Source organism: Myotis nattereri, assembly GCF_964212035.1.
Source record: "Myotis nattereri genome assembly, chromosome: 14".
Lineage (NCBI taxonomy): Eukaryota > Metazoa > Chordata > Mammalia > Chiroptera > Vespertilionidae > Myotis > Myotis nattereri.
Window position 1 is genome coordinate 12,367,199 of NC_138089.1, and position 18,981 is coordinate 12,386,179.

General features: G+C 42.8%; 1 protein-coding gene across 1 annotated transcript in view; it reads left to right on the top strand.

The window, feature by feature from the left end:
* LOC308530119 (cadherin-related family member 3-like) overlaps positions 1 to 18,981 on the top strand; it is a gene marked incomplete at its 5' end in the record, with an annotated part of 62,084 nt that overhangs the window by 22,679 nt on the left and 20,424 nt on the right. Inside the window, 6 exons of the mRNA XM_081106592.1 lie at positions 6,086 to 6,180; positions 8,562 to 8,669; positions 9,749 to 9,945; positions 11,847 to 12,024; positions 14,317 to 14,479; positions 16,327 to 16,429. Coding sequence (XP_080962718.1) covers positions 6,086 to 6,180; positions 8,562 to 8,669; positions 9,749 to 9,945; positions 11,847 to 12,024; positions 14,317 to 14,479; positions 16,327 to 16,429 — 844 coding nt within the window. The remainder of the gene's footprint in view (positions 1 to 6,085; positions 6,181 to 8,561; positions 8,670 to 9,748; positions 9,946 to 11,846; positions 12,025 to 14,316; positions 14,480 to 16,326; positions 16,430 to 18,981) is intronic.

The following is an 18,981-nucleotide window of genomic DNA, read 5'->3' on the forward strand; positions in this document are numbered from 1 at the left end:
TAGGTAAAGGCTATTATCTTACAGAGATATGGCACATCAAAATGTCATTATTTAAAGGGTATGTTAAAAGAATCAATAATTTAAGCGTATTCATACAAGGCAAATGTAGATTAGGCAAGACATTGTGATCTGCTATTCACATTTAAAAAGATATTTTTATGAGACTAGGAAAGAAATTATAAATAAAATATTTGTTTTTTGGAGGATTTATTTCATTCTTTTAAAGTACTACTGAAAACAGTTCCTGGGAAATAGATGGCAATCCGTACTGAATATTACTGTGCTTCTTCTTATATAATCACCTGGGATGCTTAAAACAAAACAAAGATGCCAGGGACTCCTCTGAGTAATTTTTAAAAAGCTCCCAGGCATTCCAATGGTCTCTTAGACATCAAAGTTCTCTGGCAATATTGTGATAACCTTCTCATTTGCTTGTGGTGGGCATCGCTAATTGAACGTGATACTTTTCCAAACTAAGTCACAGTTTTTCTCGCTATAATGCACCAGGTAGTCCCTACCAATCGATTCAGAGTTGAAATGAAGGCTACTTGCTATCAGAGTTATCAAAGAATCTGGGACAGAATTGAATGTTCCTCACATAAGGTGGCTGATGTATGATGTGGTAACTGACTCTGCTTGCGAGCATGATTCAGCCAAGCAATTGTTGTCAGCTGCTGTTAACGAAGGGCATTTTAGAGACTGTAGTGGCTCTCCCCAGGTGTCCTTGGAGACCTTTGTAACATTCCTTTAAAATATATATATACATATATTTTTTTATTGATTTTAGAGAGGAAGGGAGAGAGAGAGCGGCCTCCTGCACACCCCCTACTGGGGATGGAGCCGGCAAACTGGGCATGTGCCCTGATCTGGAATGGAATCATGATCTCAGGGTTCATAGGTTGATGCTCAACCACTGAGCCACACCGGCGGAGCATTTGTAGCATTTCTGTGGATGCTCCCGCTCTGAGAGCTTTAGTGTGCTTTGGCTTCCTTCAGCAAGAGGAGGACTTGTCTTGCACTTCACAGATCAAAGAAGTACCTGGGCATTTCCCTCTCTCAGGGGTAACCCTTAACCATTGGATGAAGGGCCAGGAGTAGGAGTGCTCCCTCCCCTTCTCCTTGGGTGGGAAGAGCCCTGAGGCAGAAGGTCCACTCCACAGCTGCCCGGTGGGCTTGGGTGGAAAGGGCCAGTGTGGACGGCAAGGTAGCACTCTTGCTTGGTTTCCACCCCTTCTCTGTCCCGATGCGCTAGTTCCACCCTAGTTTTCCGGGAGCACCTATTCATAAATCGTCCGCATGCAAATTTCCACCTCTGGGTCAGTTTCTGAGGGACCCTTGGACAGATGCCGGAACCCAAGGCCGCCGGGCTGCAGGAGCATCTATGTAATTCAAAAAGCACCGATGCCCAGCTTACACCCCCAAGATTCCGATTCCATTGGTCTCAGGTGTGGTCTGGATATTAGTGTGTTTAAAGCTCCCCCAGTGAATCTGTACAGCAGAGGTTGAGAATCACTTTTAAAAAACCAACTTTCACCCTAGCTGGTTTGGCTCAGTGGGTAAAGCATCAGCCTGCAGACCGAAGGGTCCCGGGTTTGATTCCGGTCTTTCGGTCAAAGGCACATGCCCGGGCTGCGGGCTTGATCCCCAGTACGGGGCGTGCAAGAGGCAGCTGACTAATAATTCTCTCTCATCATTGATGTTTCTCTCACTCTCTCCCTCTCCCTTCCTCTCTGAAAACAATAAAAATATACTAGTATTTGAAAAAAAACAACTTTGCATAAAAGTTACTCTGGTCAGCCTATTGTTATACATTCACATTCCAAGGCCTCTGTACCCCATTAGGTCTGCATATCTAATAAAAATAAAAATTTTATATGTATAAAAGTAGAGAGGACAGTATAATGAATGCCACTGAATTATCCAGCTTTAACAATTAACTCGTGGATGAAGGTTTTTAACGTGTAGGTGGTCCATGAGCCACAGACTGAGAAACATGGCAAAAAAGGTTTGTAAAGTTAGCTTTGCAAATGCTGTGGCCATTACTGGGTGTGTAATAAGCACCTGGGTAAGTCCACTGGAGCATCTGGCTCAGCCAGGGGTGGCAGATCCGTTTCAACCTTCATGCCTCTCTCACGGACGCTCAGAGGCTCTCAGGTGTGTTGAGAAGGATTCTGAGGCTGAGTCTGAGTTCAGCCAGCAAAGATAGTAGGCTGCATGCTTGAGTGGAGGTCTCGAACTGTAGCTAACCATTGAGACAGGGTTCGATAGGGTTAATAAGGCTTTGTTCTGGAAGAATGAGGGATCTAATAGTCCAGTGTAAGTTATAGGTAGCAAACTATTCCTTTTGTCGATAAAGTGAACGTAAGAGAGTGCCCTCGAACTTGGAGGACAAGGAAAGGAATCGCCTGTGAAACTCCAAGGATTTCAAGGGCAAGGGCAAGTGCCAGTTCTCTCGTGCTCCCACTGCAGAGAATGCTCAGGGTGAGGCTAGTACAGGCTGAGGACTAAATGCAAGGTGGCATGGACATAGTTAATGCTCAGTCTAGAACCATATCTGTGTTTATAGCTTTAAAATGTTTTCTTGAAAATGTATCTCTCCTATGAAAAAGTTTTGTAGGTGATCAATGATTGGCTAGTATTTGTGCTTTAGAAAAATCACAGAATATTTTGGTAAATAGAAAAAAATTTAGCCCAGATCCTACTTATGTACTAATTCCTTCAAGAAAATACTACCTTGTGTCAAACTAACAAATCAAACACAGTATATCAGCCCAAGAGCTCAGATTCTAATGTCGGATAGCCCAGGTTAAATTTTAGGTTTTACCACTATCCGGCTCTGTGCCTCAGTTGCTTTATTTGTAACAGGGTTAATAATAAGAACTACCTCAGGGCCATTATGAAGACTAAATGAGGTCATGCATGCACAGGGCTTAGAATAATGTTTGGCAGACAGTGCTCAATAAATATTAGGGAATATTATTAGTATTCTAGAATAATAAACTCTTGGGTTTTTATTTTCTACCTCTATGACAACTCTTTCTTATTTTCTTTCCTGGTTCATCTTCCTTTATGGACCTTTAAATTTTGAAAGTTTCTCAGGGCTCCATCTTAGCCTCCCCTCCCCTTGCCATACTCCCATTCTCTCCCCATCCCCTCTTTTCCTCTGCAAACAGTAACACTGAGTTGCTTTGTTTCTATGTCTTCAACCACTTAGATTCTTTAATCCCCACATAAATCATTTGAAAAAAAATTTTTAAATACGACGTTTTAAAAAAGAAATATACACCATCCTTCTCCTGGGAAGACAGGCTGGATAACACAATGACTCTGGGGTCAGAAGGTCACGGGCTTGGGTTTCAGTGTAATCACTCACTGGTTATGTGTTCTTGGGCCGTTTTCTTAACATTTGTAAGCTCAGTTTCCCCACCTGTAATATAGGCTGAGAATACTACCACCTCATAGCATCCTTATAAGGGTTAAATGAGACAATTCAGGAAGGTGATGAGCACAGAATCTGGGTCAGAGTCCCTGGTGGCCCCTCGCAGTTGTTGTTTTTTGTTTGTTTTTTAATCCTCACACAAGGATATTTTTCCATTGATTTTTAGGGAGGGTAGAAGAGAGAGGGAAAGACAGAGAAAATTGACATGAGAGAAACACATTTACTAGTTGCCTCCTACAGGAGCCCTGACCAGGGCCCGGGGCCGGGAGGATCCTGCAATCAAGGTACATGCCCTTGACCGGAATCAAACCCAGGATCCGTTGGTCCGCAGGCCGACGCTCTATCACTGAGCCAACCCGGGGGGCGCCTCACAGTTGTTTTTATTGTCACCGATGCTAAGGACATGGAGCCCAGTCTCAGGCTGTGCCGCTGTGATCGCTCCCAGCACTGAGGCCCCAACTCCCCTCACTGCGTGGCCTGCGCTTCCAGCTCTGACATTTCCAATTCCCCAGCTTCTCTGAAAGCAAATAGTCAAGAACAAGCCTTTCAGAGAAACTGGGTTTTGAAGGTAGGGCCAGCCAGCAGGACCGAGGCTCCTCTCACCTCACATTCCCTTCTGAGAGCTGAGGTCACACCCCGGGACCTGGGAATGGGGCTGCCATTGCTATTACTTTTCCTTACCAGCCGTGGTGTTATTACCGAGGACTGGGGGATGGGAGTGAATTTCAGTTGCCTGGCCCCACAGAGAGTTAATTTCGCGTCCCTTGGACTGCCCTCCTATTCAGGGATCTTTCATTTCGGTGGCTTTACAGCGATGCCCTGGCTGCCTAGCAACCGCGGGCTCCAACCTTCCCCGAACAGTGGCAGGCAGCCCTCCTGCATATCAGTGCCATCAATTTTTTTTTTTTTAAAGACTATCTCATTTTATGAAAAGTTAAACATCATAAAAATACAGCTTCCCAATATGTTTTCTTCCAAACAATTGCTGACAACCATGTAATACTGAAGTGGAATTGGGAACTGCAAATTTTCAAATGACAACAAACATAAATGAGGGCAACTTAAAAAAAATTATATGCATTTATATATAAGCAACCCTAGTGTTTGTAAGCCATGAAACAGGCATCATCATTCCTGTGTTTGCCCAAAAAGTAAATATGTGATAGATTTTCCTTAGTTCCTGACTGTTAATAGTCGACAGCCTAGTTCTACAAAAAAAGCAGAAGTGGCCCTGGCTGGTGTGGCTCAGTTGGCTGGAGCATCCTCCTGTACATTGAAGGGTCATGGGTTCAATTCCCGAACAGGGTACATACCCAGATTGCGATGTTTTTAAAAAAATATGTATTTTTATTGATTTCAGAGAGGAAGGGAGAGGGAGAGAGAGACAGAAACATCATCGATCAGCTGCCTCCTGCACCCCCCCACTGGGGAATGAGCCCGAAACCCATGTGCCATGACAGGGAATCGAACCAGAGACCTCTTGGTTCATGGGTCGAAGCTCAACCATTGAGACACACCGGCAGGCTCTAGGTTACTGGCTTGATACCTGGTTGGGATGCATCCCAGAGGCAACCCATCAGTTTCTCTCTCTCCCTTCCTCTCCTTCTGAAATCAATTTAAAAAAATTAAAGAAGAAAATAAAGCAGAAATCAATTCCATCTATTTATATGTGTAGAAATGATGGTACGAATTTAAATTAATCAGGACATGATGATTCATCAGAAAATCGATAAATTAAAAGGTCACGAATTTCTCTAAACAATTTTTAGGTTGCTTTGCAAACCTTCTGTGTTTAATCTTCTCTATTAAATTATCTCTGGGTCTACACAATTATTAAGTCAGTAGCACTCAGTATAATTAACTCCAGATATTAATCCTCTAATGGATTTTTGCCGGTCCTTTTCTAATCATTTGACTCTCGCCTAATCTAGAAACCTTGACCTCACCTTCCCTCTTTGGCAAAAGTTTTTCTGAGGGATGCAGTGTGGTGAGCGGAGAGGCATTATGTAAAGTGACTAAAAGCTCAGCTCTCAGACTGGGGCAAGCAAGCCACTTGCATTTTCTAAGCTCAGTACTCCTGTCTATGAACTAGGAATAGCATCTGTACCTGTGACAATTAAAAGACAGTGCATTTGAAGCATTTAGCGGACTCACTGGAAGACAGTATAAATGGAGGTCAATGGGATGCTAGTCAACAGATGCTTAGGATTTTAGTTTTCCCCTCTCTAGCTCCCTGTCCCTCAACACCGCCTCCAAAAAAAATCAGTATCTTCAGAAGCACCGAACAAAAAATAATCTCCGAGTTCTCATCACCCAGCCAGCTCATTTCTCTAAATGTAACTCTTTTGAACTTAACTTTAGCTTGGAGTGGAGTGTTATACGTGAGAAATGTTCAGGTAACATACTGAATGTAAGAGACTAGGGAAATTTATTTGTAATATTTAAGGACAGGTTGTCTGGCCTGCAGGCAGTTGGATGGAGTATCATTTCATCATCATTATTATTGGCAAATGCGCAATGCACACCTATCATACATGGGGCGGGCGGGAGGGCCCAGAGCACACAGGCAGTTAGGCCTGGTTCTAGCTGGGGAATCTGTCGGTGTCTCTGTAATGTCTTGCCTTCTTCCCACTGTCCGATAAACAGTACTTCCTTTTCCCGGAGGGCTCTGGCTTCACAATCGACAGCATCGGAGCAATTTCTACAGCAGCGGTTTTTGATTTTGAGAGGGAAGCTAGAAGGTAAATACTGCGACTGGCTTTTCGTTCACTCAAAACACCCGCCCTCTGGTTCATATTTCTCTGTCTGTGAGGACGTTTCCCCCATCTGGCCTTAACGGGCTCCCAAATGAAGGTGCTGTTAGCATTGCCCTAACTATGAAATCGTCACCCAAACTCTGACTGCACAAGTACTGGATGTGGCTGTTTTGGCCCCCGTCTGCTAACCCAGTTTTCCCAGAGCCCAGCATCGGGATGTTTCAGTGACGGTGTTTGCGACCTGAGGTGGAAGTCGGGGATTCTCTCTGGACAGCTGGGGCACAATTCACTCACAATTTAATCCAGCAGCTTTGAAAAGTTAATTGCTTGACAGTTCCTCCTTTTCCCTCTACATCTGCCAAATGGGTAGCCACTGGTGTGCAGTTATTATGACTATTTTTAATATGGTTTTTATTGCCACCCTTTTCAGTCATATGTTCTGCATCAAAGTGCTTTCCTGGAAAAGCAGTCGGACCGGTAAGCCCTCACCATACACTTGCCCCTGAATCTCATAAGGAGAGTCTCCCGATTACGAAAGCTGAGGATGGTATAGTCCCTGAGTTAGCATCTTTAGTGAAACAGCTTTCTCCTGCTGACTGCACCAAGTCTGCTGGAGGAGAGTTCTCCTAAATTTGTATTATCTTTATCTATTTTGAGGACAGAAAATTTGTCAAAATCTTCATCCGTTTTCCCATATTCCTCTGTTTATTTGGTCTCTGTAGCTCTGGGAATAATGGATAATATCCATCACAGATTATTTTGGCCTGGTGTACCTCATGAAAAAATGTTTATGCATATTTCAAGTTATTTCTAACTGTTAAGCTTTGTTAACAAATGGGAGTAAAAGTCAATAATGAGAGTTTTAAAAATTAATTGTTTTCTTGATAAGTGAAAGCTAAACTTTCCCCTTTTTCAGTATCTTTGAAATCAGAGGAGCTGACACAAAAATTGAAGCTCTGTTTGTAGAACTTTAAAAAATTATTATTTAGCTAATGTTTTGCAATGGATTCTCACTAACTTTCTCCAGAGAGAAGACCATTCCTTCATTCCTCTAGTTTCTTGGTCTCTGAGCTGACCTTGGAGTGGGAACAAAGAACATTTTGGAAATCACCCTTTGAGTCTTATCAATTCCTTCCCTTCAAAGGAGTCCTAAGGGCCGTGAAATTGGTTGTTCAAGTGCTGATGCAAGAGTTAGAAGGGCTCAGTCCTTCCTCCCTCCCTTGCAGTCACCTCTCCAGCATCCAGCTAGACCGAATGTAATCAGAGGTCTTTGGGGCTGTGGCATCCTGTCCCTACCTCATTCCTCATTCCTCATTCCTCATTCCTTCCATTCTTATAGTTGAGATGTCCTAGAATTATTTTAAAATATTTATTTATTTATTTATAAACAGATTTGTGGTTCCTCTTATTTATGCATTCATTGGTTGATTCTTGTATGTGCCCTGACCGGGGATCAAACCCACAGCCTTGGCGTGTCAGGACAACACTCTAACCAAGTGAGCTGCCTGGCTAGGGCAATGTCTTTATTCTAAAAAGTGAATTGGCTTTCTGATTTCTATGAAGTTATCTCAATCTCAAAAATAATAATCTTCTGGTGGAAAAAGTTATAAAACCGGAGGAAAATTGAGAACTTGTTCAATTTTTAGTCTAAATAGAAGGAAAAGAGTAATTTTGGTCTCAATTATCAGTACATTTCAAGGTAGAACAGAATTTTTTTTTTTTTTCTGAAAGGGTGTGAGCAGCTGTTGGGTTTGCCTGGGACTGAGCAGTTTCCCAGGATGTGAGGGGGGCTGTCAGTGCTACAACAAGACAGTCCCCGCAAGTCGGGACTGCGGTCTGGATCCCAGTTATGGACATAGTCATCTTTCCATTAGGACATATTTTCCCCCCATTTCAGGCACTCTCATGCCTCAAACCCATACACATATCTGCTAAAATAAAACCTCTCGTCACCCCGCCCTCCTAATGTGTCCCCATAGTCACAATGCTGTCTTGACGCGCTCTTACCACCTTCTCTGCATTTGCGGTCAGTTTTCAGCACTGAGAGGTCCGCGTTTACGGTAAGAGCCCATAGCCACAGCTTTGTTTGCTCTACCAGGCTAAGCAATCCACCGTGCTTTTTTATTATTGATGGGGATTAACAGACCTTTCTAAGTTCCTGCCCGTTCTTTCAACAGATTTAGTTAACTTGGATCCTAACGAAGTGCCAGTCATTTCCAACAGTTAAAATTACTGGTTTGACTGGCAATTTAACTAAATGAATCAATTGTTTTAACGGGTCAGTGAAGCCCCAGAGATTCTGTTTCTGTGAAAGCCTGTTAGTTACTATAAAATCTTAACTGTCTTTCCTGTGGCTACACTTTCAGTTTCTCACTAGCTATTAAAGTGGTTGACCCCGGAGGACTGTTCGCTGCCGGGAATCTAAAGATTTTCCTCATCAATGTCAACAATAAAGACCCAGTTCTTACCTGCAGGTAAGAAGATAAAAGTCTTTTAATTGACCTTGGAAATTGGGTAGGAAAATGTCATCTCTGAAATTCATTAATGAAATTTCCATTAGTATGCAATGTTTTTCTTTTTCCTGAGAAGGAAAATAAACAAGTAAGATGTAAACAATCAGTTAAGATTCTAAAGAAAAGTCTTTCTTAAAAACAGCAATTTGAGAATAGTTTTGTAAAAATCATCACTCTAGGATGTTTTTATTGATTCTAGAGAAAGAGAAGAGAAGGATAGAGAGGAAGAGAGGGAGAGGGAGAGAGGGAGAGAAGAAGACAGAGAGAGAGAGAGAGAGAGAGAGAGAGAGAGAGAGAGAGAGGTGAAATACGTTGATTGTTTGCCTCCTGTAACCAAGGATTAAACCCACAACCTCGGTATGTGTCCTGACCTGAAATTGAACCTGCAACCGTTTGGTTTACAAAACAACACTCCTATCCCCTGAACCATCTGGCCAGGGCAAATAAAATAGTTTTAAAGTACAAAATGTGTTGAAATCACAACAGAATAAGGTATTATTAGTATTCTTAATGTCTAATGGGCTGGATTACCTCTCACAACCTTCAAGAAAATTCTGGTTGAAATGACCACCAGGGTGTTTATAAAAACACAGTGGGGGTCGGCAATTTCAAGGCATTGGTTCTTACTGTAGGGGGCTAAGCACAGTGGTTAAGCATGCATACTAGTGCATTCTCTAGGGTCCGACAGGCTTGGGGTCAAATCCTACCTCAGCCACTTTGACATTTACTTCTGAAAGTTACTTACTTTCTTAAAAGCTTAGTTTCCACATCTGTAAAGTCGGGGCGGGGGGCGGGGGGCGGGCAGGGGAGGATGGTCTCTACTTTCTGGGACTGAGAAATAAATGGAAACAATGTAAACAGCACTCAGCATTGTGTCTAAACAATAGGCAAGTGCTGAATAAATGGGTTCGCTATTAACATTGTCAGTTTCGACTGTCATCATGACTGCCTCTAGCCCCTTACCCCTCCACCACCGTAAGGGGTAGAAAAGAATACACGCCAAGAAGCACCACTCTAATAGCCTTTTCTTTTCAAACAAGTTTGTTCAGTATTGAAAATGATGTCTTGAGTGTCACCTCTATAAACTCGACTCTGCACAGTGAAGTCAACATCACACTGGACGAAGAAATCCCAATTGGGAAAACGATTGGAGTGTGCCAGGCAACTGATGAAGATAATCTGGGAGATTTAACCTTTGAACTAGCTCCATGGAATGTTTACTTTGCAATTGACAAAGGTAGGTCGAGAATTATTTTCAGCAAATTATCTCTCTTAGGTGCTGTTGTTATCATTTGTTGCGTCTCCTCTCTAAGACCGAGTTTCTGGAGGGTGGGTATCAGATTGTCTTCATTTGCAGGACCCCTAGAAGAAGCACATAGTAGGTGCTTGGTAAATATCTGCTGAATAACTCTCTGCAAGCCCGTTCTTCGTCCACAGATGACCTGACACGCGGCTCTCCGCAGCTGCTACCCAGGACGGCTTTAGCTCTGCGCTCTACATGACCTTCCAGCTCATCTTCTCAGATCTAAATTATTCTGTTCTGCTTCAGGTCCAAATTTTTGTGAGAGAGAATCTGATTGGACTTTTAGAGTCAGTCATTCGCTTCTCAGCCAGTCAGCTGTGGCTGAGGCTGGGTAGCTGTCAGGGGCTGTGGTCTATCTGGGAAGAGAGGAGGTGGCCATCCTTAGCACATGTGCAGGTTTGAGCATGGGAGCAGATGCTCTCAGCGTCCCACCCTCAGGCCTTCACATTTCAGTTTCCTGACTTCCCACTGCCAATGTCTGCATTCCTTTGTTATTTGGGGTCTGACATCTGCCCCTTTCCTCCCCGACAAATAGCAGGTTCAAAGTGTTGGAAAAATACTACCCACCTCGTAAGCTCCCAGCCAAATACTGAAGAGACTTGGTACATAAATGCTCTGGCTCCTGGTCCCTGGCCTGGGACAATTTTGAGTGTGTGCTTTGCAATGGCTTCCAGAGTTCCCCAGTGCTATTAAGCTCTAGTTGTCCACAGTGGTAACTTGCTTGATAATATATTTTTTATTGGCAGCCTTCCCCTCTCTGCCTCACCACACCCATGCCATGTTGCTCTGGATCACCGCCCCTCCCCTCCCCCAAATAAACTATTGCACCCAAATCCTCCTCTCCCATCCTGCTTCTGGGGAAGCCCCAATCGACACAGCTACCGTCCCCTCTTAGCTGAATTGCTGCACAAATCTCTTAGCTGGGCTTCTGCTTTCACACTCACCCCTCCATTAGTCTCAGCAGATAACTGGGATGAATGTAAAGGGAAAAGTCAAATTGGGTTACACTCCTCCTTCACGTAAAACGCCCCTGTCGTTTTCCTTTGCACTTGGAATGCAATTCAGACTTCTCACGTTGTCCCCCAAATCCTTGTCTCTTGTCTCTCTCTGCAATGTCTTTGTGTTTTTTGTCTCCCTGTTGTTCATGACACTGCAGCCAAAGCACCAGGCCGCCTGCCCCCAGACCGTGGCCCTTGCATCTTTCAGAATCTGACCATTAGACATTAAATATATCACATTATAGTTTTTAGTTCCTTGATAGTATGTCTATTGAATTTTTTGACACTTGTTTAGTGGTTTGTCTCCCAGCCTAGGCTGTAAGTTCCATAAAAGCAGGGCTTCATTGTGGAGTACTCAGTACTCAGCACAGCTCCTGGCATGTCGCTGTCACTCCGTGAATGTTTGTTGAATGAATGGGTGGGAGGGTGGGTGGAAGGGAGTACAGTGAGTCATGATCTTGTTGCTGTTTTCACTTCTGAGGTTCTCTCTGCGGGGAATGATCTCCTCCCTCTCACCCCCATTTCCTTATCCTACATGTCCTTCAAGGCCTAAATAAAAGTCCCCTCTTCTAGCAAGTCTTCCCTGGCCTCCTAAGTAAAACAAAACTACACAAAACAAAACAACCAAAAACAAAAACCCAATTTTGTTTTTGCTACCAGCCAACATAATATGATTAATGTCGGTACATAAACAATTACACATCGTGCCTACATTTTAAATCAGTTTCTTAATTCTACTGAGCAAAGTGTGATTCATACTTTATCTCCTTCATTGCCATGTAATAAAGTCAGGACAGCGGGCGCCGGTTTGCAGCACGATGTGTTGTTTTGTTCCAGAGCACGGGACCGTGGTAACCACTGCACGCCTTGACGTGGAGAGGGCTGGGTTTGCACGCGTTCAGTCCTTCTCCATTAAGGCCTGTGACCAGGGGCAGCGGTGTGCAGCACTTCCGGTGACGGTCTATGTCCACGGCATCAATGACAACTCCCCTTTCTGTGACCAGTATCTGATTAGGTGAGCTGAGAGAAGTGGGCTGGGATGAGAACTCAGAGTGAGTGGAGAGCAGAGGTATTGCTGTACTTATTGGCTCAACTAAATGTCAGTTAATCATCACATTGATCCTGTTCAGTCTCATATTCTGGTCCTCAGAAATGACCTGTTGAAAGCTAAACAGGCTTGCTGTCCTGGATCTGACAGTAAGTTGTTCAAAGTGTATGTTTTGGCCCAAGTGCCCATCAGTAGATGAGCAGATAAAAAAGCTGTGTACACTTACACCATGGAATACTATGCAGCAGTGAAAAAGAAGGATCTCTTACCCTTTGAGACAGCACGGAGGGACCTGAACAAGGTGTAATTCATACTTCATGGAAGAGTATTACGTTAAGCAAAATAGGCCAGTCAGAGAAAAGTAAGTATCACATGATCTCACTCATATGTGGAATCTAATGAACAAAATAAGCTGATGAACAAAATAGATCCAGAGACATAGAAGCATAGATCAGATTGTGGAATCTCAGAGGGAAGGTGGGGTGGGTGGGAAGAGATCAACCAAAGAACTTGTATGCATATATGCATAACCCATGGACACAGACAATAAGGTGGTGAGGGCCTGATGCAGGGGTGGGGACAGCAGGGGGGAAAAGGGACACATGTAATACTTTCAACAATAAAAATTAAAAAAACAAACAAAAGAAAGTGTGTGTTTCGGAGTCACAGACCTTGCTTGAGATCCTGGTTCTATCAATTATAGCTGTGTGATCTTGAGTAATTTATTTAAGCCCCATGATCTTCAGTTTCTTTCTTTATAAAAAGGGATAACAATAGGACTTGGTCTATAGGTTGGTTTTGAAGAATAAATGGGATTATTTACATAACATTTTGAGCACAGTTCTGAGTATGTGTGTTAGTTCCATAAATGCTGTCTACCACAGTTCCAGCGTCCCTTGGCACTGATATATTTCAAGATAAAGATTTTTTTTAATTTTAGGAGGGTAATATGGTATATACCATATATGATGCAAATGTCCCAAATTCAAATCCATGCATACCTCTGTAGTAAAAAATATGGGTGCTCACAGTAAGTAGGACAAAGAAATATCTGACAGTTCAGGTAATGTTTGGATATTTACAATTTGATGACAAATAAATTGTGAGAAAATCCTGAGTTTCAGAGCTTTCGGATTTGGAATTTGGATAGGGATTCTGGGCTGTATTCCTGTCAGCCTGGCCATTTTTTATTATTTGAAGCTTAATCTCTAAACCCACATCCCTGTCACTATTCCATGCCCCCCACCCCACCCTAAGCTCTTAGCTACACAGGACAGCTGCCTCTGCGTTCCCCAGGCTTTATTCCTGATTATCTAGCTTCTGACAATTACACCCAGGTGGTCTCATTTGGTTCCCCATTACTCCACCCTTTAAATGGAGATGATAATCTCACCTACCTCATAGCATTGTTGTAAGAATCAAATACAACAAGGTTTGGAATTTGTTCGGTACAGGGCTGGCATATACTCAGTAAAGTTATCCTTTTTTATCTTCTCCTCATTTCCCTTTTCCTTTCCCCAGGAAGACCACAGTTCATTAATCAAACACTCACCACACGCTGCGCCCAGGGCTATAGTCCCTGGAGGTGACAGGATAAGTATCTGCTATGCTCATTTGCGATTAGAAGGTTGTATCTTGTCAGGGTGATAAGATGACTACATCTAAGACAACAGTAAAAAGTACAAGATAGTTTTCAGTTATGTGTGTTGTGCTTTAATTGTTAAGAGGAAGAACATGTGCGAATTGAGTATCCAGGGAGCTTCCTACAAGAGCAAGATCTATGCTAGTCTTTGAAGAATTGGTGGAATTTAGACTCAGAGGGCTTCCGAATGGGCACTGGGGCAGAGAGGTCACAGGGAAGACAGGGGTGAACACAGAGAGATGGAGGTAATCCACTGCGACCATAGCGTGAGGACTGCACCTCTGACCCTGCTATACAGACATACAGACGCTGCAGATGGGAACATTCCCACTTCTCTGATTCCTACTCCAGCATCTCCATGGTTGAGACAACCTTGATAGACTTCTAAACAAGTACCTGGCTGGGCGCGGAAAAGAAATACTCCCAGCACATGAGGAAAGTCTCACCAAATTCACAGCCCTGTTGGGAAAGGGCTTCCCAGGTTATGCTCCAAACCTGGACTGGGGATAAGTAGAGCATCACACACAGGCACTGATCAGACTGCTGGATGTTTATGTGAAAAATATTACTTTTTAAAAGACTATCCACCTAAACTGACCTTTCTTCTTAAAAAACAGGTACACAGGCAAAGAGGTAATTGCAAATAATACAGTAGTTTCAAAGCTCTTGTGTCATGACCTTGACGAGCCTCCTGATATGATACATTATGCTCCACGCTCAGGGCCAGTGGGGCCTGGACAGCTCTTCAGGCAGGTGCCGAAGGCTGAAAACTGCGTCCAGGTGAGCCCCGGCTGTTGTATCTGCCGGGAGGTTTCCCAAGGAGGGGGCATTCATGGCCATAGCTGGGTGCTGGTAGAGGCAGCAAGAGGAGCTCTGACACGGCAGAGGGTCTGGCCTCCTTCGCTGTCTTGCTGGAAGGCCTGTGGGCAAGTCCTTTCTTCTCTCGCTGCCAGCTCTCCTCTTGTGCCAACCCCTGTTTGGTGGGTATAATTGTTCCTTCACCCAAACATCACCAAACACTTCCCTTCAGCCAGAAGATATGGCCAAGAAAGCCATTCATCACCTCTCTTTTGCTTTGGTCCTACCCTAGATTTTCTTGACAAACACCACAAGATACAAGTTGAGTTTTGCACATGTTGTGAATTTTGGAAGCTTGGGCACTGAGCCAAGAGGTTTTCTGGGGTGATGTTCATTTTGAAATGCAAAGCCAAACTGTCATTTAAAAAAAAACACAACGGAGTTTGGATAAAGATGCAAGTTTTGTAAGCACGATGCTAACTGACATTTGGGCCATCACATAATGCCTGCTCTATTTATGAAAAATTCCTTCCACCTATCACCTACCTGTAATTACTTTCTACATTTTCATAATTATCCATTCGGTCTTAAATACCACTTATTTCTATAAGCTTTTTATGTGTGTGTGTGTGTGTGTGTTTTGGTTAATCCTCACCCGAGGATACTTTTCCATTGATTTTCAGGGAGAGTAAAAGAGAGAGGGAAAGACAGAGGGAAACATCGATGTGAGAAAAACACATTGATTAGTTGACTCCTGCAGGAGCCCCGACCAGGGCCTGGGCCGGAGAGGAAGCAGCCCATTGATGACGTACTCTCACATTGATGTCTCTCTCTCTCTTCAAAAATCAATAAACTATCCTTTTAAAAAACATTTATTAGATTCTGTTATAACTGCTTATTTAGTTGTTGGTCCATTTTCTGAGTGGTCCATTTTTTGTGTATTAACACCTCCTGTCGAGCTAGGTGCATCCTGGGTACTCAATATACTTGAATAAATGAATAAATGAATAAATGTCTGAACCAGATACTAAATTTTTAAAAATGTAGTTTTTACCAAACACCTGGGTACTTGGTGTTATATTGACCCATTCCAACTAAGCTTTGTGCCAATGCTATTATTATATGAGGGTTGGCATCAGGTCTCTGCTGTGGGATCATATTGTTTATTGTTATATTCCTGACACCTTCGATTCTACCTGGAACTTAATTCGTACTCAATAAACATTTAAAAATGGTGAGTAGCCCTGGCCAGGTTGGTTGGAGCATTGTACCGTGCACCAAAAGGTTATCAGTTCGATTTCCGAACAGGACACATACCTAGGTTGCAGGTTTGATCCCCTTTCGGGGCATGTACAGGAGGTAACCCATCAATGTTTCTCTCTCACATTGATGTTTCTCTCCCCCAACCCTCTCTAAAGTCAATTAAAAAATAAAAACACATCCATGGGTGAGGATTTAAAAAAGTGATAACTTGTCACAATAGAAATAACATACATTTATTATAGTGCTTTATCAATTACAAAGTACTTTCAAATTATTTTCTCTTTTTAATTATTTTACTGAAGGCAGATGTGACCCATGTTTTTTTTCTATTATGCCAGGATGCTTTGTCCAAAAATAAGGTGCTCTGGAAGGAGATCAAAGGTGTCCCCTTTTCCCACCAAGATGCCTCCCTTAGTGTGCCACACTGACCAGTCTCAGTGTATTCTGACGCCATCTCGACTGAATCCCAATGGCCGTACTCGCGCCTTTTCCAGAATGATTTATTACTTAAAACATGTTCATTAAAAAAGCCAGGCCCTTCTCCTGAAATAATTTTTTTCTAAAAGGTTGCCAAAGCAATGGATTATGAAGACCCAGAGATTATTGCTGCTGGACACACCTATGAAATGACAATTTCAGTATTTGATGACCCACATCCCTCCCACACGGGTAAGCTTCATAAACTTGTCAAGGAGCATTAAGTAAGGCACTTCCTTTAGACTCCTCACTTAAAAACTTGTCTTTATTGTTGAAAGTATTACATATGTTCCTTTTTTTCCCCTTTAACCCCTTCTAACCCGCCCCCGCCCCCACCCCAGGCCTTCATCACACTATTGTCTGTGTCCATGGGTTATGCATATATGCATGTAAGTTCTTTGGTTAATCTCTTCTCTGCCATTTGGTCTTCTCATCACTGCTGCACCAGTTGGGGCAAACCTGAGCTAGAATGGGCCGTTGGTGCACTGAGATTAAACCTACTCAGACTGCACGGTCATAGTCCTTTGACACGTGTGGATTTAACAGTCACGTTTTGGTAGTTGTAAAACACCCTGAGGCACAGATATGATTGTGTGCTGTGGATCAGAGCAGGGTGCTTAGCTATGAGTAAGCTTAGCCAATCACTGGACACCTGCTTCTCTCTGCTTATTGTTGCACAAGTGAGAACGCACACTGAGTGCCCCAAGGGGTCATTTACATATTCAGCTACACGTTACCACACTTCAAGAGTGAATTTGTTGCTGTAGAAGTATTTGTGAAAATAGGGACTCCCAAAAGTTTCTGGATACATCTGTAATTCATGCCAAGTGTCTGTTATGTATCTGGAACTTGTGGTAATAAGTAATCTAGTAGGCAATTGGCATCAAAACATTCAAGAAGATGGTTGTGCGGTTGCAGACACGGGCTTAGCAGTAAAATGTCAATGCCTGGTAAGGGAGAACCTAGGAGTGACGTTTGGGTTTGACCTCTGCCAATTCCGATCCATTGGTGGTGTTTGCCTGGATCATTGGGTTAAGAAGGACTCTGAGCTTACATCTGGAAGCAGTGGGAAAGGGCTTGCATGGACAGAGGAGGGTGGAAGGGTGGTATGTGTCAGACAGATTTGTAACTAAAGGACCTGAATGCTGAACTTTAAGCAACAGATCTCAAATTCTTTAGATCCCACCTGACTCACAGATGTAAGAGTTTAAGTTTAAATTTAAGTTTTAAATGTGATTTGTAGACTTAAGTGACCCAACTATGTTGAGAAGGAATGTGTAGGGGATGGGGACACATCATGACAGTATGCCCAGAAGTGTTCCTCTTGCGTTTTCTCTGCTCCTCATTGGGGGAGTCTTACTGTTTCATGCAAAAGCCTGTTGCAAAGCCCGGCTGATCTTTTAGGGAGAATGTTTTTTTCTTGCAGCTACTCATCCTGTTGGCCTAACTAATCCATTAAAGAATCTGTTCTCACCAGATTTGAGCCTTTCTCCAATAAGGAGAGAAAAAAAAATCTCACAGTAATAAATCCACATCCTCACACACCAACTTATTCACAGCAACTGCGCATCAAGGGTGCTTTTAACACTGCACACGTGGTGCGGTCTATTTTTATAGGCCAGGTAATTAGCACAATTTCGAGTCTTTATGTATGCAACAAAAATCATAGTACAGCAAAGCTGGAAACGACACCTGCTCTTATGGCACCTGCCTGGGATTTATTGAAGGAAACATGGAGGCTTTCACATAAATCACCTGTGTCGGTGGAACAGCGCTTCCTAACCGTTCTTGGTGTCAAGGATACATATCAGATGCTGATGAAGACTGTAGGCCCTCCTCCTAGAAAAATACAACTAATATAAAGAATGCCACGGATCCTCTTAAGTGAGGTCCTGTAGACCCCAGATTAAACTTTCTCGTTTAACAGGTGACATAGATTTTCAGGAGATATAATATACAAGTGTTCTTCAGAACGTCATTTCTACAAGAGAATCCACTAACAAAAAATTTCATGGTCAGATAACTGTGGAGAGCAATGCGTCCCTGGACATTCCAAACACAGAATGACATATCAGGAATCCATGAAGTCTTGCCATAAAGAAACTTTTAAATCTTTGTTTAACTCAGCATTTTGCACTTGACACATTAAGCATTTCAGAGGAGATATTTTGGGAGATGTTGGCAGACACAACTAAGTCCAATGCCCACTCCACAACTTACTAGCTGTGCGACCTAGCAAAACACTTAACTCTGAGAACCTCAGTTTCTTCATCTGTAAAATGGGGACAAAACTACTACTAATGCATTGCATAGTAAATGTTATTATTTTATTTTTATTAGAGAAAGCTTCTTCTTTGCAATTTGCTTGCTTTATGTTTGACCATCAAATTTCTTCTTTTCAACAACTTTCCGATGCATTAGTTTGAGCTTGTTGGTCTGAAATGAATAATATAATTTTTTCCCATGACGTACTATACACAAACATCTGGGTGAGATGAGTAAAATACATTAACCTCTTTTTACTTAACTTTTTATAGTGTAAGAAAACTTTTTTGGGCAAGATCATATTTTGTCCTCACATGCTATGAAGTGGGAGATTGAAACGAATATTATTCCTTTTTTATTGATGAAGAAACTGGGCCTCTGAGAAGTTAAGCTAGTTCAAGGCCATAGAGCATATGTCAAAGCCAATCCTTTCCATGCCACTTCCTAGGATATACAGTAAAAGCAGAAAGTAGTATGTT